Source organism: Merops nubicus, unplaced genomic scaffold, assembly GCF_000691845.1.
Source record: "Merops nubicus isolate BGI_N331 unplaced genomic scaffold, ASM69184v1 scaffold6952, whole genome shotgun sequence".
Lineage (NCBI taxonomy): Eukaryota > Metazoa > Chordata > Aves > Coraciiformes > Meropidae > Merops > Merops nubicus.
The window spans coordinates 48078-67963 of record NW_008595529.1 but is presented as its reverse complement, the minus strand read 5'-3'; the positions used below and the strand labels follow the sequence as shown (position 1 = coordinate 67963).

At 39.5% G+C, this 19886-nt stretch overlaps 1 protein-coding gene across 1 annotated transcript in view; it reads left to right on the top strand.

The window, feature by feature from the left end:
• The window catches only part of USH2A (Usher syndrome 2A (autosomal recessive, mild)), a gene marked incomplete at its 5' end in the record, with an annotated part of 68453 nt that overhangs the window by 26130 nt on the left and 22437 nt on the right, over positions 1-19886 (top strand). The window contains 3 exons of the mRNA XM_008936071.1: positions 12980-13207; positions 13996-15512; positions 16526-16847. Of these exons, the coding sequence (XP_008934319.1) occupies positions 12980-13207; positions 13996-15512; positions 16526-16847 (2067 nt within the window). The remainder of the gene's footprint in view (positions 1-12979; positions 13208-13995; positions 15513-16525; positions 16848-19886) is intronic.

Sequence of the window (19886 nt, the reverse complement as noted above, 5' to 3'; positions counted from 1 at the left end):
AAGGGCAGAAAATTCCACTCCCTTACAAGGGCACCCAGTTCCTGCTGGATCTTCATGGTGGTTGAAATGCGTTTTGACAATGCTGAAAGCACAACTGAGCAATGTCAAACAGACACATGGAAGAAGGAAGATTGCAAGTTAGCTGACTGGGTTGGCTTGTTGGTGAGTGAGATGACAGGCAGCTCTCGCATTTGTCTTCAAACCTGGCACAGTTTCTGAATCATGGGAAGAGCTCATTTGTGTATGGAACAGGGAAAAGATGACAGGAGACTTTTACTCTTGACAAATTTAAATGGAGCCCAAACCAGACAGTTAATCAGATTCAATAAAGTTCAAAACAGTCTTTATAGCTGTCCTTCCTGCTTTTCAGTACCAGTACGATCACAAACAAAAACACCGAAACATAAGTAATTCATGGTTGGTTGGTTGGTTTCCATAGAAACTGAAGTCAGTAAGTAGTGGACTCTTGTGAGGTTGATAGTCTGAAAACTTCCTATGTATGTGTGTAGTTTACATACGTATAATCTTTATTAGTTTGAAACAAAGTCCATTATACAAGTTAATTCCATCACAAACTACAAGTAGTTCCCTCAGCATCTTGAGTTTTTGTCTGACCAACGTTACAGAAAGGCATGGCAAATGGGATATGGAACATCTCAGTGTACTGTGCTCTACTCAAATGCACCCACAATGGCTGGATTTTGCTGTTTAACTGTAAATGCTGTATTGTATTTTTAAGTCTGTTTCTTTAGCATTCATCAAACAAATTCTCTTCAGTCTTTAAAGAGAAAGACATTGGTACAGGTGTCCCTCCACCAGCATCTGACAGGCCAGAAGATTCGGAAAGGTCACTGAACTGCTTTATGAGTGCCAAGAAAAACTATGAGGATGGAGGGAACATTTCTACCAATGAAGTGGAGGGCTTCCTGGAAGAACCCCTGCCAAAGTTACTGCCAGATTCAGAGAAATTTCTTTTGCCTTATTAGCAGGTACCTTGTTAAAGCCTTTAGGGCATCAAACATCATCTGTTATACCTCTGGCAACTGCAGACTCCTTTACTCATTCCATCAAAACTGTGGAAAATGTTTCTTCCCCACTTCCTTTGCTTTCAGAAGCCCTTCTTACTAAGAGCACATTTAAAGACTTTGATGAGTAATATTAATTCATTCCATGCTCAGGGTCTATTAGAAAATAACTTCTGTCTTTTTCAGAGTTTTGTTTTGTCTATTTCCATATATTCTGTGGGTCCTGCAGTCCTTACCATATTCTGCTTCAGCGGGAGACGTCCTTTAAAGATCTCATATTACTGGAGGCTGTGTAATTGTGCAGACGAAGCCTTAGAAGACAAATACATGTCCACTTAAGGCCACCTATGACTGGTGCAAGAGCAGCAGCTGGACCTGCAGCACAATATTGTCCCCCAAGCTCTTTGGCTTTGCAGCTGTAGGATGTTTTTTTTTTGAACTAATCTATGGTTCCTCTGTCTTCCTCCTTTATGTAGCATGTCTTCTCAATGCTTCTATACCCACACCACCCTAACATAGAGACAATGTTATTGCTGGGATATGGTCCATCTGAATGACACCCCTAGAGCGTGTGTTATCTGTGTGCCCAAAGTACTCCAAGGAGTCTCATAAAACACAAAGATGAGCAGAGGTCCTGGTATCTACTTAACCTACTGGGGCATATCACAAATTGTTGCTTCTAAATTTTGCTCCAAGTATTTTTCCAAGTCCATTTCCTGAACTGTTGTTTGTTTTGTTTTTTTTTCCCATTCAGAGCAGAGTTCATAGCCTGGGCCAAATCCCACCTACAGTGTGGAGATGGCACTTTAGTGGATGCAAAAATGGCAACAAGATTACAATTGTCCCACAAAATCAGAATTGCAGATGCAGATTCAGTATAGCAAGAGACTGAAGGAGGTGGACTCCTTGCAGTGATAAATCTGTAGGTTAGCTAGCTATAAAGAAAACTTTACTCTACACAAACAAAAGAAATTAAACTTTTCAGAGCTCTTGTATTTCAACAGCCTTTGAAAAAGAATTAATGAGAAGTCTGGAAGACATCTTTTCCCAGATGAAGTGAAGTATTATTCTTGTCATTATGGTATCATAAAATTAGTTTTTATTGTTTTCACTTCAGAGGTTCAAGACAGATGATAATTTAGATTTTGTCCAATGCTAGTTTATGCTAGAAATGCTAGGTCCATGTGGTACCAATAGATCATGAGATTTATGTTATAGTTGCAGCTTAAGACAATGACATATTTAAGTGCTGTGCTTAATATTACTGGAAAGTCCTGGCCTAAAAAGACTGAATAGAGACCCTGAGAGCAAAGGAGAAGAAAAACATCACCTTTTCCACCATCTAACACAATATTATGAGCTCTGATTATTCTGATGTCCAATACAGCACCTCCTTTGAGGACTGAATTTTTTCATCTTTCTGGTCCCACTTAGACACATCACTTTCAGTTGCTTTGTTAACAAACCCCTGTAATGATATTTGGTTTGAGGTTGTTAATGGAAATTGTAAAACACACACTGATCTGAATAATATCACCTCAGACTGAAGATCATTGCCAAAATCTTGACCTATGCATGGAAATTAGGAGCCAGGGATGTTTGCTTCAGTATTATGGATTAACTAAACCTTGTTCTGGTTGAAAGCCGTCTCCATATACCATTTAGTGTTGTTCTGCTACTCATAATGGCCCTGATCCAGGACCTCTGAAAGGCATAAGGAAGCTTCTGTTAATGTTTAGGTGTTTTGAAACAGCTGAATTTTAACTTCTGAAGCTATCAATAGTTTTCTGTTCCACCTTAAGAAGAGAGTTCACCTGTATGGTTTGTTGCTGTGTGCTGATTTAAAGTGTTGACACTGTCTTCTTGCCTTTTTAAGTCTTAAGTGAATTTAAGCAAAAGTGATGGTTTTGAATTCTAAAAACTTAATTTAGATGGCCCGTGTAGGCTAGTCTGGCTAATCTGTCTTGAGAGAGAGTGAGGCTTCTCTGAGTGGCTGTTCAACACAGCGGTTAAACATCTGACTTCCCCTCTGGAGCAACCTCCCTTCCTCTGCACAGAGTATGGAGAACAGCTGAGGACATTAGCTACACAAGTTTTGTGTCAGAATGTAGGAGCAGTGTCTCCCATAATACCTATCTTCATATTTGACCACTTGAACACATTTAGAAGTCTGACCAAAAATGACTAAGTTGTAGTAATTTTTTTTTCTCCATTGCTCATTTATAACATGAGTACATGCAGCTAATCGATATATGAGACCGTGAAACTAGTGGATTTACAAGTTAATATGCTGGAGTCAATAATGTGTTGTAAAGATGTTTTAAATTCTGAAATCAGCACAATTTGTTTTGCACTAAGCTTAACTATATACATGTTGACTCAGTGATCTATTTTAAAACCCCAAGTAACTTAAGCATTCAAGGAAAATATAGAATCTGAACTAAACTTGTTATGCTTCAGTTTTCAAGTAATATTTCAGTATTTACATCTTTCATCTCTTCCCTAACTACTGCATCTTGCTAGTGCAAGTCACAAGCAGCTCAGACTTCTCTTTTTGCAGGAGCTTTGCACTGAGAAGCTCAAGCCACACTAGGAAGTACTGATGAATGTGTAACCAGATGAAAAGACATGGTTAAGGATTCTGTTTTATTTATGCATTAATGTTTGAAAGTGAAGCTAGCTAGCTGCTTTTCCTGTTCACACTGCAGCAGATTTAGCTGTCCAGTTTTCGGTGTGTGTGTATGAATTTAGTATTGATTTGACAGCATAGAAAATGGGACTGGGCAGTCTACAGACACAGCTTCATGTGCTGTGTCAAGGTGTGTTTCTTGCCAACAGTTTGTCTTAAGAGGTTCAAGCTAGAGGAAAATGTAGCTGTATGATCCTAAAAAGATGTGGAAATTTATCCATCTACTACATTCACTTGGTTTCAAGACTTTAAACCTGTAGGCAGAATCTCTTCCAGTTACTCTACCAAACTCTATAACTTCTCTTTCTTCTTGTCTTCTTTGCAATACTTTTCATGGTGTGGAATTCATTCTTAGTCTTCATTTGGCAAGACATAGCTGCTAAGGGACACAACAATATGTATCTTGATCTTTATTGGACCTTGTTATTTTCATCACCAATGCAGTCCATAGCGGCTGCAGTAGGAAAAGAAAATTTTTGTTCCTCTTACCATCATGTGACAGAGACTTTGCAGGCTACTTACTGAGGCTTTCCACCAGCTTATATGACTAGCAGGGGCAGGAATCTGCTGTAGCAATCCCCTACTCCAGACTTGGGGGAAAGTCCCATAAATTCTGGAAGGAAGGTTCTGCGGAACCTGTCAGTATTTTGATGGGAACCTGTGCTTTGCTGAGGAATATGTCCTCAAAGTGTAAACTTAAATATATGGACTCGATGATCTCTGGAGGTCCCTTCCAACCCCTAGCATTCTGTGATTCTGTGATATGTCTAGCCAACATCCCCTGCTAATATTCAGAAGATAGAATGAACTTTCCTCCAGATACAGAAGAGAGAGAGGATTTCCCTACCTCCTTCTGGCCTTCTGCTAAGCATGACTGCTCTGGACAAAAAGGTGCACAGAGAATCTCTTTTTCCTGGCATGGATTGGCATAACTGGACTACACCTTCCCCAAACTGCTACCTGCACACTTTCATTTACATTCATCCTTTCTCTACCTAGGGGCAGGTATTTTTATGTAGGAAGTGTAAAGCATTAAGGGAAGAAATGAAAAAGCTGATGAAGTCTTTCAAGAGAGAGGAGTTTGTATGCTTTTTGGCCCATCATTTTTAAAACATCCAGTTCATTTTAAAGGTGACATTTTAAGTTCAATCACGTATTCAGACTAAACATTGGCCTTTTATAATGTAGCTCTGAGTAAGTTGTTTATGCTTACCTTTGAATATCTCTCAGAAGTGATTACACACTCAGCAGGCAAAGTTTGAATGAAAAGCTAGGACTGTTCAGTACAGAGCAGAGAAAAAAAGAATAAAACAGTAGGAAGTAAAAAACTTTTAGTCTCCTTTAAAACGTGGCTTTTATTTTCCATTGTGTTGGCAGAAAGCAGGGATTTAAAGCTGTGAATTGCCTTGAGGCTGTGTTATCTTCCTCTACTTAGCAGCAGTTAGAGCTGCTCTTTTTTGCGTGTGTTGGGTGAGAAAGACAAGGACTCAGAATGATAGAGTAAAGGGAATAAAGTTAGCTTGCATTTAACAGTAATATGACACATCTATTGTACCTGTTTAAAATGGGATCTAAACCAATCATAGCAGTTTCTTGAAGCTGCACACAGTAACACAGGGGGATATCCTGAGACTTAATTAATTAGTGTTTGTAATATGATGTGAGATCCTATGATGAAAAGTCATGTATAACTGCAAAGTCTTAATTTTATGGAGCACAACTGACATTCAGTGGCATTTTCAAGGAAACTGATGTGGGAGTTCACCTGCAATCTATGTTAAGATTCAAATTGTCCTTGCAGAAATCCCCTTAAAGATTTTCTTCAAACTTTTTTTTCCTTATGTTTCTTTTGCCTCATTATGGCTGCAGACCTGTATAACAGCAAAATTTGAACATAATTGCATTTATAGGGGAAAAACAAGGGGATTCACGTCTCCATTTTTTCCATTCACCAAAAATACAGCCAAACCATCTCCAAATTTTAAAGAAAATAAAAACTTTGGGATAAAGTGTCCAGGTAAATTTAAAATGAGGTGGGAAAAGTTTTACATCATTCAGAGCCACTTTTCTTCACAATCTCATGAATGATGTAATTTGAAAGGAGAGGAAGAAGGCAGCTTATGGCACAGATGTATGTAGTCATATGTATGTCTTAGAGGAACAGTATGAATGCTTGAAGAGCAAACCTTCCAGTGAAACCAAAAGCTAAAATGTTTGATAATAACAAGGGTGTGTTCTTTCTACAACAAAACAAAACTGATTGCCACAGGATACATCTGTCACTCTGCACATGACTGAAAAAAAAAGAAAAATTTGAGACTAAGAAGATGCTCTCAGCATTGATGTTGCAGTCCAGATTTTGTTTGTTCTGACAAAAGCATCTGACTTCATTCTGGCCATCAGCCAATATATCAAATGGAAAATACAGTTTATAGCATTAGGAAAAATATAACATTAACCCCCTAATGCTCCATATTAAGGGATGTACCCCCTACCATTTGCAGGTTTGAGCCCTTAGGCTCCAGCTGCTCTTTTACAGCAGCAGTGGTTTGTCTTTCTTTTGCTGTGCCTACAGACAGCATAGAACAAGTCCATGAGAGGAACATCACTCCTAAATGTTAGTGAATAGTGGATGGGAAGTTCCTGCTCAATGGAAGCACTATGCGTGGTGCTTATTTTGAACACGTTCCTGGAGTTCAGCTGTACGAGCGCACTAGTTGTAACATGGAGATACAAACCCCAGCCAGAATTTCCCTGCTTGCCTTTCCTAGCTTGTTACCCTCCCTGAGGACATATTTCTATCCCAGATTATAAAGCTCCACCTGAAGGATCACTCATTCCTGTTCCCCTTGTGACCAAGGCACACTGAACAAACTGAAAGTTCTGTAGCACCTTGATGAGTTTATGCAGATGCCAGATTACACAGCATGTGAATTTGGAACATCAGAAAGACCTCCCAGGTCAGTCTTACAGGGTTTGACATTGCATTAATATGATACTGGATTTCATATACCATGAAGTCTTTGCTGATGTGTCTGCTCTACCCAATCTCATTCCCATCAGCCCTGCCCCGCTCAGCTAAAGACCGGAACATACAATACATGTGCATTTTACTGAGGGTGACACATAATTGTTTTTTCAGTGGGGCTTAAGTATTTTATCTCATGCTTTATTGTAACAAATAAACAGTATTAAAAATTAAAAATTTTACTTCAGAACCTGCCTGTCTTATTTTGAAGAGAAACTTAGTCTGGGTCCTCATATCCAGAATGATTACTGAAAGCAAAAATTATCATTTAGGTTAAGTAAGATTAATGGCAAATTTGAACTGACCAAAACCAAAATTCGAGCAAAACAGTCCTTTTGGGTATGTAGTTTATCAAAAGACCTGCTTCTTTCCTTCTCCATCACTTTCTCATGATGAAGAATTATAAACATGGTTTAAAGTGGGAAAAAAAAAGGGAGGGGACAGGGAGAAAGAAAGTGCAAAACTATGGTTTATTATACAGTAGGTCTTGTGAGTGTTGTTAGAGATAAAATATTAATGTTAAGAAAACATGTTGACATTGTCCTCTAGATGGTGTCTATAGTGGAATGTCATGTCATTGATATTTTAGTTTACTTGATTTATTCAGTCATACAAAAAAAGATCTCTTTTTGGATTTCAGTATTTCTTAGTAAAAATTAGACAAATAAAAATGCAAATACATTTTGGGAAGGTGGCACTCAGTGATGTTTGATAAATTTTAAATGAATAGTTATAATAAAAGGAAGAAAAAGAAGAAGAGAGGAATAATATAATAATCACAGAATCACAGAATATTAGGGGTTGGAAGGGACCTCCAGAGATGATCGAGTCCAACCCCCAAATAATGATTTAAAATTAAAAATGTGTGTATTAAAAGGCAATTTAAAATTGTAAAATGAAATTAAAAGTTCTTAAAATGTAAAACTTTATGAGTGAAATTGACAAAAAAAATTTACGATTTTCTTTTTTACACAATTTTGGAGGAAAATACATAGTTCAACATCAATGTCTGGTAAAATGGAAATTCTGGTCACCTCGAGGCAAGATAATTTCTGGTAAAATGAATAATACCTTGATTTCTATTTGCCTAACCCTTGAGATTTTTCAATACTACCATGGGAATAATTTATATTCCAGTCCACACTGCTACAGGAAGGGACTCATAGATTATTTGTGTGTCTGTAATTTATATCCTTGTGAAAATGAGTGTAAGATTTAGGACAGAGTAGATTTTTTTTAAAGGAAAAAGGCACATCATGCATGATATAAGCCTGAGAAGGAAGGCAACCTACAGGACAAGTTAGGGATTGCAAAAGAACATTAACTCAGTGCAATTTTTAGTGAAGGCAGGGGCTAAGAAGTATTCTGGGAAATACAAGACATGAGTGTCAAGGTGGAAGCACTCCCAATGCTTTGCAGAAAACGTCAAAAATCTGGCCTAGATGAGGAACTGATTAAGAGTATAACAACAAAGGTGAAGATAAACAGAGTATCTTAGTAACACCTGTCAATTCTGGCAGTTGTGGAGGAATCTGTTTGACTTTCTTAATGGGAAGTTGAAAATGGGCACTGGAGGATAGTGAGATTAATATTCTGACTGCCAGGAGACCATAGCTTTCTCCTCCCTCGTCATAGAATCACTATGGTTGGAAAGGAACTCTAGAATCATCAAGTTCAACCTTCCCTTGTCCAGGGAGAGTTCAGCAGATCTGCCTCTCTAGGCAAGGGAATGTCATACTGAATTACCTTCCCATCATTCATGTCTGCAGGTTATGAAAGAACAGGTTTGGACCCCTGTACCGCTACTACCATTAGCAGTGTGGTTTAGTCAGAGACTCACAAGAAAGAATGAGCCAGCTTTTAAGTCAGATACCAAAGATACCTGCCAAATAAGGATTACTGTACGATGAAAAGTCAGGGAAAGCGAAGACACCAGAGCCTAACCTTAGCATGACTGGTGATGACTTGCTGAGCTTTGGTGATTACCACTGAAGAAGGGACAAATACTGAGGCTGCCTGTTGGGCAGGTCTTCAGTGTTTCAGAGATCTTGTGATCTATCTGTCACATTTTGAACTCATTCCCTGAGACCTGGGCAACTGGGTAAACTGGCCTGCCTTGAAAAAAAAGCGGAAAGCCCACTGGAAAGTGCTGCTTTATCAGATCAATAGTTTCAGAGATGATGAGGTTGTGTAGTTGTATGCAGTTTAAACATTTGTGCAGGGAGTCCACCAGCGCGGAGTATTACTGACAGCTACAGATCAATGTTAATTTTTGATCGTTGTCAACCTACAAAGACCTCTTGACCCTATTGCCACCTTAGGGGCACTACAAGTAGTCAGAAGCAATCACAGTAGGCAGTGTAAAATCATCAGACCTTGAAGGCTGCACAGCCTTGCCCATGCCCAGGAGGAGGACCGAAAGGTAGCAAGGAAGGCAGGCACTTTATGTTACGGATGCTGCTGCCTTTGAATGGCATGAAAAACTATGCTAATTTATTTCCAGACTTTAAGTGACTTCTGTGCTCATGAATTAAAAAATAAACAAACAAAAAAGGCAATCTGAAGCAAATCTTGATGGATACATTATTCATGTTTCATGTTCTCTCATTTTACATTTTGAAAAATGTGTTAAAGTTTTATTTTAAATAACTTTTGTCCTAATTCACAGTTAGAAGAGTGGAATTAGCCGAGGAGTGTATTTGTTGCTGTTAACAACTTGTGCTGCCACTGGCAGGTGCTGAAGCATTTTACACAGCAAAAACAAAGGTGTGGTCCTGCCTGGAGCAGTGGTGCTGTGGCCAGTGCTGTGCAAGGCAAGGGGACAGGGATCCCAAAAGTAAGGACCATGTCAAAGGCTGGGCTCTGGGCTGCAGAATGAGGATCAGACCACTGTGGCTCAGCACAGCTTGACGGAGGGACCTTCAGGAGGGATGTGAGATGGCACACATTTAAATGTTTGCTGGGTTAGTGACTGAATGAGTGAGAATGCTTTGCAGTAGGAGACAGAGAAAGGAGGGCGTGGGCTTGTAGTCCATCAGATTTCATGGTCAGTCAGTCTACGAACATCTTAATGTTCACATTAAAATTTTATTTCGTTGTTTTGCTTTTAATGGTGAATGAAATCTGGACTCTTAGCAGTGTGTAAACATGGGATATATGAGGTCTTGGCTATGCAGACAAGGACTGGGAGAATATTCCAGGCAATGATTTTGATCCTGTGTGTATTTAAAGCTGTGTGGCTGTCCACAGCCACAGGTTAAGCCAAAGTTTACAGTGCTGTCCTTTGCAAGGTGTATTTTACTATTTATATTTGACCATTGCAGCAGGACAGTATTTTTAGGCTGAAAATATCATGAGAGGACATAAATTAATTCTTAGAATGAATCACTGAGTCTGCCATACATCCTCTTTTCAGCATCAGCCTTTCAGATGAGCAAATTCACAAACGGTGATGGCAGTAGTGCAGGGGGAGAAAAAGTGGCTCCATACTCTGGGATTACGTCCCCTGAGCTTACTTCAAACCAAACCAAACAGAAATACATGTAAACCGTTTGCTCTTCAAGAAGTATCTGTAGGAGCCAGGGATAAAAGTCATCCCTGGAAGGAATGGTTTAGCAGTCTCCAGAGAACATGATGAACTGCAGGCAAGGAAATCCCTCCAGCTTTGTTTCATTTCAAAGTGTGGTGAGGATTGTAAATAATTAAATCTTGGGGTTTAGTGGGAAAATGGTAGAGGGTGATGAAAAATAAGCCAATTTTCTGTTTAAAAAAAAAAAAAAAGAAATTGAGTGTTTTGTGGCATTGATGTCACAAAAGCCCACCCTGATGATGCAGCTGACTAGAAAGCAGAGCCATTGCTTTTTGTATGAAGTTTCTAATAATGTGTTTGTACCTTCAGGGAGCCTCTGTGTAGTGGTTCAGGGACAGTAATTTAATGTTGTATGCTCCCTTCCTCCCATCCCTGCCCCCGAACCGTGGAATGTAAATTTTAGGCTTTTAAAAGTTCTGTTTTGAAAACCTAATAGATAACTGTCCTCATAAAAACTATTAATACAGACTACATCCAATTGTAAAGCTAATTTTAATCATGTTTTGTGCCAACATAATTTCTGATGCCAGATTTTTATGCTAAGCATGAACTTCAATTTGAGCTCTGTTCTTTAACCTGCAGTTCATAATTTTGCGTTCAGCTGTATAGGTTTTTTGGCTATGGCAGTTTGAACGCTTCCACTTTCAAGGATCTAAGCCATAAATGTTTATTAAAAGAATCTATAATGAAATCAGTTTTGTTATTTTTTTAATGGCTGCCTTGAGTATGTTGGATGACTGAACGTGTGTTGTTAATCATTAAGTACTCATGCTACAAAAAGTGTTTGATAGTATTGCCATCTAGGGGCTAAACTAAATTCTCCATACTGAAATAAACTGTAATTGAACAGGTGCTGCTATTGACAATATACATATGTTTTTGCTTTATAGCCCACATGCTTTCCATGTTTCTTATGACAAAAGATATCTCTAAATGTCCCACAGCAGCCAGAGCTTTTTTATATATAATCTGTTTGAGGTGATTGCTATTTGCATTTGAGCTTATGCTTTTTAGGCAGTGATGACTGGGAATTCCTAACAAAGAATTATACTTTTTTGCATTATTAATCTTGCTAGTGTTTGCCCTCTTTAACAGAAAAAGGAATCATTTATCAGAAAAGTATGTTTATAATCTGTACTTGTGGCATCTTCAGATTTAATATTCATAATGGTCATTCAAATGCTGTGCTATATTTATCTAAAAGACTAACTCATTGTTGTGAGGAAATAACTATTTAAATATTTATGATCTAACTTTTAATATTTAAAAAAAGAAATTAATATTTCTTTAAAATTTGTTGCTGAGTCTGATAGCTTAACAAATGTTTAAATATTAAACAATTTGAAGTGTTAGCATTTAACAACTTAATATGACTTACTGAAACAGAGAAACTGACTTCCACTGTTCCTGCCACATGAAGGAAACTGAATTCCTGTGCTCCCCTTCTTGAGAGCTATTAATGCAAATGCACAACTAAAAATAAGATTAAACATATCGGTGATCAGCTGAACTCCTTTCTTCCTCTGATGAGACAAATCTGAAGCATCTCCTACTGAGACTTATTACTCCTTTTTTAGACACTATCTTTGATGGTTGTTCAAAGTAATACTACAGCAGTATCACCTTCCTACCTACATCTACATTTGTGCTGAGGTTCACTTTGCCTCATATCTGAGCAGTTTCAGGTCTGTGTCAGATGCTGTTGGAGCTAAGCAGGATAATGCCATGAGCTGCAATGCCAGTGGCCCCTTCTGGCAATGGGCTGATGTCCCTCAGTCTGCATCCACCCATGTGCCCTTGTACTGGGCTGTGGTCTGCTGTGGTGGCAGGTCAGCCCCAGAGCTCCCAGCCCTTGGAAGAGGCCAGTGGGATTCATGAACACCCGTACTCCTCCTAGCCTCTCTGCAGCAGTGCAAGGAGAGGGTCTGGTGGCAGGGAGGGTTTGCCTGTGTCCCCATCAGCAGTGTGGCTGTTTCCTTCCATCTGGAGAAAGAGGGAGGGTTCTTGTAAGACGGCAGTTTGCACCACTATCATCTTACCTTGTGAATTTATCTCAAATGACACCTTTACAAACCGGGAACATAGAGACCTATTTATTGTCTCCCTCCCTCTGCCTTGTTTTTTAAGGGATTTGTCTTCAGTAAGGACATGAAACTGCTCTTGGAAAAACTGTTGTCTATGCAGATTACAATGCTCTAAGTAGCTAGAACATGACAACATGTTTATCAAGCATCATGTCTACACTCAAGATGTGTAAGGATTCTGTAGAGGCAGGCATGACTCCTATACCAGAGGTTTTCACATGTGCTTGAATCTTTCAGAGTACCAGGCACTCTCATCCTCACTGAATAAAGTTCAGACACGTGCTGGATGAACTCCAGGTTGTTTCCTAGCTGAGATTTGGGCTGTGCAGGACACCCTAGGAGTCGGCTCCAAAGGCTCTACCATAATGACATTTTTAAAAGTCTAAGAGATTCTTTTTGAGATTCAACTACCAAAAACCACCAAAAAAATCCTAGTAACCAGATGGGGTATTCTGCAAAGCGGTCAGAAGTAACCCAAAGCTGAGACCTCATTTTCCAAGTGACATAAACCACAGATGCTGATTACTTTTTTAACTAACTCAAACATCTGTATTCTTGCTTCAGGGAACAAAGCATCAGGCTCATTTATTTGGATTGAAACCTTTCACAACATATCATATTCACGTCGTAGCAGTAAACAATGCTGGGCAGGTCTCAAGCCCCTGGACATCTGTGCACACGTTGGAAGCTTCACCCAGTGGCCTGAGCAACTTCACTGTGGAAAAGAAAGAAAATGGCAGAGCTTTGCTGCTAAAATGGTCAGAGCCCTCCCAGCCCAACGGCGTGATTAAGGTAATCTTCATCTTGACACTGCACTTGGTCAGAGAAGAAAAAGGAAATGCTGAATATCAAATTAAAACATTTTTGCTGAAAAGGACTCAATCAAATGCATTATACTTTAAAATAAGACAGAAGTCCTATGTAAGCACAAGACATTCTGTGAGCGCTGTCAGCTTATGGTTATATTAAAATATTAACATTCCTCTGCTATTCCATGACTGTAAATATTCATTTACAGTGAACCCAATTGTTCATTCAGTGTATAGAAAGCTACACATGAAAGCTCATAAGCTTATTTGTCATATATTACACATTGCCAAAATGTGTTTCAGGAAAACCTGGGTTTGACAGAATGTTGTTCTGAAATTTAAGGCTTCTTTTACCTCAATGGTTTCAGCTGAGTCCAAACCTTTACCTGCAAGGTTTGCAACTTGGAGTTTTTGTCTCTAGAGTTAGTCTGCGAGAAGCTTTGTGCTAGCCCATGAGAGCCTTGCAATGAAATTTGATAACAAATATCATGAAAATTGTCACTGATTTATTACTGCATCCAAAATTTAAAGGGAAAAAAAAAAAAAGAAAATTGGATCAAAACATTCCTTTTGTATCAATGCTCTGTTTGTGTGCTGATTGTTATTAGCACAGAAGGAAGTTTCTGAATCATCGGTTAATAGTCTATTGTACAGGTTAAGGTTTCTTATCTATTGCTTATTGTCAAATCTTTTGTTTTACTTCTTTTATCCTGGCTTCTGTCTTTTTTTCCCTCCCTGACTTTTCTTTTCCTTTCTTTCTTTCTTCACCAGACCTACAACATTTTCAGTGATGACAACCTGGAGTACAGTGGTTTATCTCGCCAGTTCCTCTTCAGGCGCCTGGAGCCCTACACCCTCTATACCCTCGTACTGGAGGCTTGCAACGCAGCAGGCTGCACTCGCTCTCCCCCCCAGCCCGTCCAAACAGATGAAGCACCCCCAGTGTCTCAGATGGCACCTGTAATCCAGGCAGTGAACGCCACCAACGTCGAACTAAGTTGGTTGCAGCCAATTAATCCAAATGGAAAAATAATTCGCTATGAAGTTGTTCACAGGCGCACAAAAGAAAATGCTGCAGGGTACAGAGCAACAACAGAAGATGAGGAAATTGTTTTCACAGAATATAACACTGAAAGTAATACATTCCTATATAATGATAAAGGTTTACAGCCGTGGACAAGGTATGAATATAAAATACGCACCTGGAATGCAGCAGGTTACACTGACAGCTCCTGGACAGTGGCAAAGACAAGTCAAACTGCCCCAAAAGGTCTCGCCGTTCCCAGGTTGTCCTTGGTGTCAGTCAACCCCCGCAAAGTGCTCATCTCGTGGGCCTCCCCGACACAGCCCAACGGTATTCTTCAGTCCTACAGGCTGCTGAAGAACGACGTTCTCTATCCTTTCAGCTTCGACGCTGCTACCTTCAACTACACGGACGAGGACTTACTGCCCTACTCAGTCTACAGTTACGCGATAGTTGCCTGTACGATGGGAGGCTGCTCTACCAGTGAGCCAGCTGCAATACGGACGCTGGAAGCAGCTCCTGCCTTCGTGGACCCTCCAGCTCTGCAAGCTGTCAGTGCTACTCAAATTAATGCATCCTGGGCACCTCCCCAAATACAAAATGGAGATATCACCAAGTACATATTAAAACTAAACAATAAAGAGTATTATCCTGGCAAAAGTTTGCAAATGTTGGTTTCTAATCTACAGCCTTACACGCAGTATGATTTTGCATTGGTTGCCTGTACTGCAGGGGGCTGCACATCTAGCCTGTCCCAGTCAGTGATGACTATGGAGGCTCCACCACTAACCATGGAAGCTCCCAGGCTGCTTGTCATGGGCTCGGAATCGATTGAAATAACATGGAAACTTCCAGCTAACCCAAATGGTAAAATCACAAGCTATGAGCTAAGGAGGGATGGTGTACTTGTATACTCAGGTCTGGAAACTCGGTATCTGGATTTCAACCTAATGCCAGGCATGGAGTACAGCTACATTGTCACTGCAAATAACAGCCAAGGGAGTGTGACCAGCCCATCAGCTCAGATAAAAACCAACCCCTCTGCTCCATCTGGGATGTTGCCTCCTAGGTTGCAGGCATGGTCCTCAAGGGAGATTTTGGTGGCCTGGGATCCTCCTATCAAAGTAAACGGTGACATTAGAAATTACACAATCTCAATCCACAAGCCTGCTGAAACAGGAAAGAAAACTGTTGACTTTGATGCATCTCATGTTTCGTTTCTGAGACGGTCATACATAGTGGCAGAGCTACAACCCTACACTAGGTAAGTCTGGAAGACCTCATCTGTTGAATAAATGCTGCAGGGTGGTTTGGTGGGTTGGCAGACAGCTCAACCATCTTGCTTAAACAGATAGTCAGACCCATGGGGTTTTGTTTCCCAAAAAGTACGTGACAAAACCATAGGTCGAGGTTTTTTTTCATTTATAGTAACACCATCTGTATATTATCTTGACGAAGTGCATAGGGTTGACTTGGGTTGTAATTAATACAAGGGGTAATTCAGCACTCTGGTTTAGATTCCAAAACCTGCAATCTTGGACTTGTGTATCTTTTGCAAGATGTCTGCATCCAAGAATAAATGGAGCTTTAGCTGACAAAGTTCAGGCTAGGGAGACCAAAAACCTGTTAGCTAGCCCATTCACAGTGGAGGCGAGCTAAGATTAATGGTGTCAGAGCAGGAACATCCTCTCACCCTTGAGCTGGGAACAAGTGCCTTGTGTTTAAGTGAAAGCTAAAACTTAACAGAGAGTGCTGGCCTCTGCTACAGAAGGAGCACACTTGATACTAAAGCAATATCTTGCCCACTAATTCTTGATTATTTTCCTGACCTTTCCTTATATATTTATGTAGGCATAATTTGTGTGTGTTACATAGTTGATAAGTCTGTCTACTATTTACTTTTTACTAATCTAAAGCCAAAGCGAGAAAAGTAATAGAGTGAAGTTCTATAGCTCTCAAATTATATCCAAATCATCTCCTACAATGAATCATCATTTTGATTCATATCATCAAAATTATTTTGATCACTTGACTCCTGCAGATGTTAACTCTGCTTTGAAGAAAAGAAAAAAAAGAAAAAAAAGAAAAAAGAAAACCCAGAAGACAGTGCTCTTTTTTGCTACACAAGGCACAACATATAATCTCTGTGTTCATACAAACTGTTGTCTTATCAAGAATGCCAAAACAACAAGGGAAATTAAGACAAACCTCAGATCTCATGCACAGCCTGTATTTCCAGTCTTTTACTCACTTTGTTGCTGATTTATGTTCCCACAGGTATGAAGTACAGCTCCAAGCTTGCACAGAGCTGGGTTGTGCCTCCAGCGAGTGGGCATCGGTGCAGACGCTGGAGGCCCCCCCAGCAGCACAGCCTGCCCCCCTCATAGAGGTACAGACAACAGCTGGGGGGTTCCAGTTGGCTTCTTCCATCCTGTGGACTGGCCCACAGCAGCCAAATGGGAAGATCTTGTACTATGAACTTTATAGAAGGCGAACGACCCAAGCCCATATAAATTTAGACCTCATGCTTGTTTACAATGGTTCTTCAACCGCCTTCAAAGATGACAAGTTGCTGCCTTACACAGAATATGAATATCAGGTGGGAAATGAAGCAAGTTAGCAGCTCTGATGATGATTTTTGTATACTTTGAGAATCTTACTTTACACTTCCAGCAAACGTACGTCTCATTTCTAATGTTAATAGTATCATGATACCAGAATGATTATTATGAATGTATTTTAAATAGTTGAGAAGCTGAAAATAATTTTACACAAATGATACTTTCATTCAACATTCATCTTTCTGCAGTTTAATGGTAAGTACTTGTGTTTCTGTATGCTAAATGCTTGTGTACCCTCCAGAGCTTTTGCAAGGCTCTAAAAAGTTACGTGAGTAGTGTGAAATTCTAATTCTTAAAAGGCAGCTTAATTTCCTAAGTTTTTCTTTCTTTTTCCACCCAATCTATTATGAATTAATTTTTAATTTATGATTGTAAAGTAGTTTACATCAAGAGAGGCTAGGGTTGTTTTATTTCTAAATTAGATTATAGCATCACAAGCAGTTTTTGTGGGTGTTTCAAAAGTGTATTTTGTGTTGATGGCTGGTATTACTTCTTATGCACATAGGTGTTTTTACTATTGTTTCTCTTCTAAGGCCAAGATAAAACAAGGAGACCAGTTCTGCCATTCTTTCACCTGTGATTGTTTTCTATGTAAAAGTTTTAAGTTTTAGCGTCTTTTATTTATCATACAGCACTAGTGACAGCACTTGATTTCAGCATATGAAGTAAAAACTTTGCTATTGATCACCATCAAAAACCTTTCCCACATTTTTATATGAGTTAGTGGAGTTCAGACCCTCAGAAAAAAAACAAAACAAACAAACAAAAAAAAGAAAAAAGAAAAAAGAAAAGAGAAAAGAGAGAAAAAGAAAAAAGAAAAGAGAAAGAAGAAAAAAGAAAAAAGAAAAAGAAAAAGAAAAAAGAAAAAAGAAAAATAAAACCACAACCTTGAATTTGTTATTTCTAAAAGTAAGTGCGTGTAGTATTTTACCAGGATGATATTGATTTTTTTATATGTTGTTTTCTACAAATAAACATTCTTATTTGCCACCAAACAGGATATGACTAAAGCCTCACTACTGATTCTGTACACAGTATTTGTATACATGACATACCTTGAAGATGTGTTTGGCAGTGCTCAGAAGGATTTACAACCTTTTTCCTAAAAAAAAGAAAACCCTTAATCAATACAAAAAAAAAATTTTTCAAGCGTGTATCTGTTTTGATACATATGAAACACAGTGCATTCCACCTCTTGAGCTCCTGCAAGGTGGTGGCAATCTTCCTGTTATGGGCTCGTTTGCTTTAGAGCATCACAGACTAATACAGGGCTCTCAGGACACCATCCATTCCAACTTTCTGCTCAAAGCAGGGTTCAGTTAAGAGGTCAGATGAGGTGACACAGGGCTTTATCCACCTGTGTAAATCTCCAAGGAGGGAGATTGTATAACCTCTTGGGGCAGCTGTCTCCACGGCTTGACTGTCTTCATTATGAAAACTTTTTTTGTTAAGTTCAGTCTGAACCTCTTTAGCTTAAACTTATAGCTTTTTCTTTTGTCCTCTTTCACCACATACTACTGTGAGGAACCTGGATCTACCTTCTTGTTAGCCTGTGGGTAGGTGCTGGGGAATTGGAATCAAGTCCCTCCAAAGCCATCTCTTTTGTAGGCTGAAGAAGCCTCAGTCCCATAGCTTCTCCTCATAGACCAAGTTCTCTAGCCTCCTGATTACCTTGGTGTCCCTCCACTGAACTCACTCCGTTTATCCATTTGTCAGTATGTTTCTTGTATTCGGGGGCCAAAATGGAACAAATGCTAAGGCATGTAATCACTTCCTTTAATTGTCTGGCTATGCTCCTGTTAAACAGCTGAAGATGCTGTTGGACGTTTTTGCTGCCAGATTACACTACTGGCCCACGTTCAGCTTTCTATCTGCCTCTAGATGCTTTCCAGCAGAGGTGCCTCCTAGCTGTTTAGTCCCTACCTGTAATGCTGCAAGGTGTTATTCCTTTCCAGAAGCAAGACTTTACATTTGTCTTTATGACATTCATAAAGCTCCTGGTGACCACTGACCATTTGGCCACTGTGAATGGCAGACCTGCCCTTCAATATATCAGCTGGTCCTCTCCACTTTGGTATCATGTGCAAATTTGATGAGAGTGTGCTGTACAGAGCAGGTTCTTCAGTAGCTCGGGTCTGCTACAACTGTTGTGTTCTTCTTGGTAGTCAGAAACCCAAAAGAATAAAATCTAAAAATTTGCTTTATCACATTAGTCTGTTCAGCTGCTATACGGACATGTGTTTTAGTGCCACTGAGTCATGTAGATTGCAAGTGACATCCAGAAGACATCTATCCTAACTCACTACTTGAAGCAGGTCCAGATAGAGCAGGCTGCTCAAGGCTGTTTCCAGTTGATATTTGGATCAGGTTCTCCATCCTCGAAGCTCCAAGGATGGAGAGTGTACAGCCTGTGTGAGCACTCTGTTCCAATTTCTGTCTAGATATCTCCTACTTTTTCTTGCATGTAATTCCCTTATTTCAGCTTGTGTCACTTGCCTCTTGCTCTGTTACTGCCAGAGTTCCTGGGCCTGGAGGGAGGAGTGCAGTGGCTTTCTTCATAAATCAGTTTCAGCAGCTCTAATTTGAGTAAGAAAAGAATTCAGAAGGGACAATTATAAAACTATTGAAAAGAGCCTAGGGTGCTAGTAGAAAAGTGTAGTCACTTCAATATTCACAGTCTTCTCCCCTTGACAATCACATCCTTTTTTTTTTTCCCCTTTAGATGTTTCTGGATTAGCCACGTGTCTGTAAGGTAACAGCCAGCGTTAAACATCTGGCTGATAGCTTGGTGCTGAAGGAAATGATGAGGGTCTGTGAACTGACTGCTTCTTAGTGCTGATTGCAGGTCCATGTTACTTGATTTCTTTCAGTTTCTTAATGACAACTTCTTGAACCTAGCACTACAGAAAATGCTACAATAGTACTTTTCAAAGGAAAAAATGATAATTGCTCAAAGTCTGAAAATTTTTCACACTTTAAATATACAAGGGTATCTTTTTCAGTTGTCACTTCTCTTG